The following is a 5,038-nucleotide window of genomic DNA, read 5'->3' as shown; positions in this document are numbered from 1 at the left end:
GTGTGTGTGTGTGTGTGTGTGTGTGTGTGTGTGTGTGTGTGATTGCTCTGGGTGTTTGACTGGACAGCAGCCAAAACATAGAGAAAAAAAACCTCCCACACACAAAAAGCCCACTTTGTTAAAACAAGTATGAATTTATTCTTTTCAAGAACATATTCTTCTTTGTATACAGTAAAAATAAATAACAAATAAGCTGTTCTATAATATAATAATTACTATTTCTCTCTCAGATACAAAATATTGGACATGCAGATTGACAAACAGGACATGTAAACTGTGGGGGGTATATGGCGGGATGGTATAACTGGCACTTTGGTCGTCTGAAAGTGACCTCGCCGTCACTGAAGAGCACCCGGGCTCAGTTTGACCTCCTCCAGGAGTCTTGTTAAGAGACTAAACAACAAGATGGCACTGAATATTTCCCTTCATCATGAAACCTTCAAAGGTTTTTTATTTTTTTTCCTCTGGATTTAAAATAAAAACTAACAGAGGCTGAATGATTGTATCTGCAAGGGTTTTTCRATTCCCTCCCACTGTTTCACCCCCACCATCACCTCCATTAAAGAATCCTTTCTGTGCCTTTGAGTTTCAGGRAAGTGGTACATTTCCCTGTTAAACTGCTTCTCCTCCTGACTCTGACTTTGTGCATCCTGAGCTTTACCAACTCCCTGCCAAGCTGACTTCAGACCACCACTCTGTTYACCCCCATCAGCCTGCGTGTTGGTCTCAATCTAACTTCTTCTCCCTTTTGGCTCCAGCTCCTCTCACTGCTCTCTTGGTTTATTCACAAAGCRTCCAATTTACACCTCGCCTGTCCATTTGGCATTGCTCGTTGGTGAGTCAGAGAAGTGATAAACCTGGTGACGTATTTGCCTTTTGCAGCGTTGCCAGCTTGTGAATCTGTTCATCRTCTTGTATACACACACAGATGCCCATCAGAGCCACTCAGTGTGACCGTGTGGTCAGTCCTTTAAGTCCACCGACTTTTTTTGTCACACTTTTGTCACCAAGCAGCAATCTGCTGCCTTTTTTGTGAAATTGTGTAATCAGTTTTCACTTCTTGTTGTCGTAATTTACTTTCAACACCCCTTAATTTTTTCCCWGTCAAAACAAATTCATCAAACAGTGTTTCCAAAAAGAAGCATGATRCAGAAAATATTCAGTGTATCTTTTTTTATCAAGATCTTCATTGGCATTCAAGTCAACAATCATTAACACATTATATCTATATGTCACAGAAAGACATCCAAAAGCAAAATCTCAGGCTTCCTGACAGGAAGCATTGTTTCCATGTGGTTGTTGCAAAACAACAAAGTATTTACAGAAAATGTAAGATGAGTAGAACTACTGATGAGTGGGTTTGTTGCTGATCTCCTGCAGGTTGCTGCTTCTACTGCCAACACTGTTCACTTACTTCCTGCTCCTTCCTTGTTTTATTCCTTATTGCTGCACCGACTCTAACCCCTCCTATTTCCTTTTCCCCAAACTGGAGCTTTAAAAAAATAAACATCTCTCCTGTCATTTAACTTGTCGCTCCTCCCTCCCTTTTTTCACAGTATGTTTTTTCCTCCTCCCTGTGCATAGTGCTCTGTCACGTAGAGGCACAAGCCTTCACAGTTTTCCTGGAGTCTAATGAAAGTGATTGTGCTTGACCACAGATATCAGTTTGAACACCCACAGAATACACACCTATATACATGACACTTTAAGTGGTTACAGTATTGTAATTACTGTAAACTGGTTCTAACAGTAATTGTAGCATTTGTYGCACCCAGTAGACTGGAAGCAATCCTAGCACTGGCAGTACTGACTAAGTTGAGGTGACAGAATTGACAACATCATTCACAACTCTTATCAAATGGCGTTCTTGTTGGCGGTGGACTCAGCCCTCATAGCCCTGATTGCAGGGAATCGTCGCGTACAGGTAAGACACAGAAAGTCATGCCTGTAGAGCATCGTAGAGAATTATGATCGTGGCTGAAAAAACTCTTAGCAGCCCTGAAAAAGAGTTAAGCCCTATAGGTGGTAGATTCAGAATCTGACCATCCCCCCCATCTCCCGTGCTGTTCTTCGAAGATTCGTTCACAGCAAAGTGGGCAAAGGGGTGTAGAGAGTCTAACAGGGGTCCCTCGGCCTTTAAAACAGGCTGGAAGGGAAGGGATGTGGCTCTAAGAGTCAAATTCAGCCAAAGACTAAATAAAGGTTGAGGCAGAAGGTGAAAACAGAAAKGGATAGTAGCGAAAGTAGGGAGGGTGATGAGGATCTGGGAGAGGAGGAAGAGGGAGTCAGGTCGAACTCAGGTGGACATTCGAGCTCGAAGCACCGCAGAGTGACGCCTGARTCCTCATTGCCGTAGTTTGCCCAGTACTCTTCTGGGTCGAGTTTGGGCAGCGCCAGCTCCTCCTCTCCCAGCTCGTATTTGACCRCCGAGGTGGTCGACGATGGGCCTTTCCCGTGCAGACCAGCCTTGATGGTCTCTGAGGCCTTCTCGAAGATGCCTTTTGTAGAGGACTGGGGCTTGTTCTTGTGGAACCACCAGCGGGTTTTGGTGCTGAATGTGGTGGTGGTGGAGCCGGCGATGGAGCCCGGATCGGGCAGGGGACAGAGGGCGAAGTCCATCTCACGGAGGAAGCGAAGGTCCTGACCACGGCGGGTTGAAGGGGAGGCGCAGATCACCTCAGACGAGGAGACGCGGGCCTCACGGAACCACTCCCACAGGGCACGGGCCTCACARCCGCAGGACCAGGGGTTGGCGTTGAGGCGGAGGAACTCGATGCCCTGYGTGTCCCTCAGGGTCTGGCTGGGCAGCTCGGCCAGGGAGTTGTTGAATAGGAAGAGCATGGTCAGGCGACCGAGGTCACGGAACGCGCGGCGGTTCACCTGCCTGATGCGGTTGTCGTGGAGGAGGAGGCGGTCCAGGTTGACCAAACCACGAAACACGTTCTCTGAGAGGGTCCGGATGCGGTTGCCATGCAGGAACAACTGGCTGAGGTTGATGAGGTCAGAAAAGATGTCATCCTGCAGGAAGTGGAGGTTATTTTCCTGAAAGAGAAAAGARACAGAAAAAGTTTATTATCAGAAAATCAAYTATTCTGCTTTTGATGTGTCATCTCTGTAACTGGACATGTGATGCTGTGTGAAAGAACAAATGTGTGTGGTTCTGATTTTGTGTCAGTTCTCTGTATTCTGCGCCCCCTACCTGCAGGTAGAGGAACTGCAGGCTGTATAGCTTGTGGAAGATGTCATGAGGCAGGGCAGTGAGCCGGCAGCGGTGCATGTGGAGGCTCTGGAGCTTCTCAAGCCCACGGAAAGCTCCTCCTTCCAGCCTATGAAGGTTGGGGTTGTCCCCCAGGTCCAACTCCTCCAAGTCCCTGAGCTCACTGAAAGCCCCTGCTTCAATCCAAGTGATGTTGTTGGAGAAAAGCCACAGAACCTGCAGAGAATCATATACCCAGACATTTAAAGTCAGAACTACTTTATTCTGGAAAAAAAATCAAATGAATGTTTTTTTAACTCATTCTCACCTGAGTTCCGAAGCCGAAAGAGCCAACTCTGAGCTCCATGATCCGGTTGTTCTGGAGGAAAACGCGCTGAGACTCATACGGCACTCCGACGGGGACGGCGGTGAAGTTCTGCGCCTGGCAGCTCACAGTCATGGGCGTCGGGTAGCACACGCAKTGGTGTGGACACGCCGATGCCGGACTTGGCTTGCCGAGGACCAGCCAGACCACCAGCCAGAGGGAGAGACCGCCTGGAGAAGTGACGAGACAAGGAAGGAGGTGAGAGAACTGTCCGTGGTGCTGAACGCGTCCAGACATCTATTCGCTCATTTTGTACTATTTCTTATGCTCATAATGAATCTCTGATAAACATACATTTCAACTGCAGCTATAACTCTTAAAAATAGCAATAAATTCAAGCTTTAACTGTCTTTTATGGCTGAAGTTTATGTTTCAGCCGTGCGTCTTTACGCACAGCTTAATCACAAACAGCTGAGTCAAAACACAGAAATAAATTCTCAAATTTCACCAGAATATTGTTTCAAATCCACTTAAAACGCGTTATCATTCATAAATCATAAACTATTCAAGTATCTAATGTTTCCTTCAGCGTTCTCCATCCAAATGCATCTATTTTAATGCTTGTAAATCTGATCAAAGTTCTTCCAATGGATTAAAAAAAACTAACAAATGTTGCACAAGCTCTATCCCAAAGCAGAAACACTGTTTGTAAGAATCCATGATGCAGTATCCAAAACCAAAGAAGACGGGAAATCAACTTACTTTTGCAGTTGCGCATGATGGAGCTTCGTCGGCTCCGAGAAAGAGAAGGGTTGTCCATCCTGAACCAAAGCCCAAAGCGAGTTAGCCTGAAAGGGCGAAGTAAAGCCTGCTATCTCCGCTGATGCCCTGGTTCCCGAGTCGGAGCGACTGAGAGTGTGCCGGCTGATGGCAACCTGGGCCCCATATATACTCCAGCATGTCGTCGTTGCCTACGGCAGTGGGCACCGCGGAATCTCCTACGTCACAGGCCGGGGTCATGAATGAATGAGGGCGGCAAAAGAAACGGAAAGGGGAGGGGCCGACCGCAGGGGATTCTCTTGGAGAGCGTTCTACGCGCGTAAAGGCTGGTTGGAGACGTGCGCTCAGACTCTGAGAGAGGAGGAGACTTTTTTCTCGACGCACATTGAATCTGAAGGGAGGGAGGGAGGCGGGAGCGAGCTGAGGCACGGTGCCCGGTAATGATGACTGAGTTCTGTGGAGGAGCGGAGGACGGGTGGGAGAGGCTCGCTTCCTGGCTGGACTTCTCAGAGACTGTTATGGTTCGTTTCCGGCGCGCTGCCGGCAGACAGATACAGAAAAGAGTCTTGAATGGTTCTGTTAGGAAAAAAGGGTGCCCCCGAAATATGATTCAGCCACAAAAGGAGAAATCAGTCACTCAAAGCAACTGTGATTGAGTTGCTGTGGAGGATAATTAGACATGCGCAGTCAGGATGTTTGTATTTTAATTATAGCCTCTGATAGAAATATTGATGATG

General features: G+C 47.3%; 1 protein-coding gene across 1 annotated transcript; it reads right to left on the bottom strand.

Annotated features, from left to right (window-relative positions):
* Positions 1 to 110: 110 nt before the first annotated feature.
* Positions 111 to 4,649, bottom strand: rtn4rl2a (reticulon 4 receptor-like 2 a). The gene is made up of 4 exons (XM_014018509.1): positions 4,284 to 4,649; positions 3,525 to 3,751; positions 3,200 to 3,433; positions 111 to 3,042 (listed from the first exon to the last, which is right to left on the bottom strand). Exons 1-4 carry the CDS (start codon positions 4,339 to 4,341, stop codon positions 2,182 to 2,184), a joined length of 1,380 nt encoding a protein of 459 aa, XP_013873963.1. The 5' UTR covers positions 4,342 to 4,649; the 3' UTR covers positions 111 to 2,181.
* Between the last annotated feature and the right edge of the window lie 389 nt (positions 4,650 to 5,038).

Source organism: Austrofundulus limnaeus, unplaced genomic scaffold (assembly GCF_001266775.1).
Source record: "Austrofundulus limnaeus strain Quisiro unplaced genomic scaffold, Austrofundulus_limnaeus-1.0 Scaffold194, whole genome shotgun sequence".
In the NCBI taxonomy this organism is placed as follows: Eukaryota; Metazoa; Chordata; class Actinopteri; order Cyprinodontiformes; family Rivulidae; genus Austrofundulus; species Austrofundulus limnaeus.
Note: the sequence above shows the minus strand (reverse complement) of the source record. Positions and strands in the feature narration are given on the sequence as shown.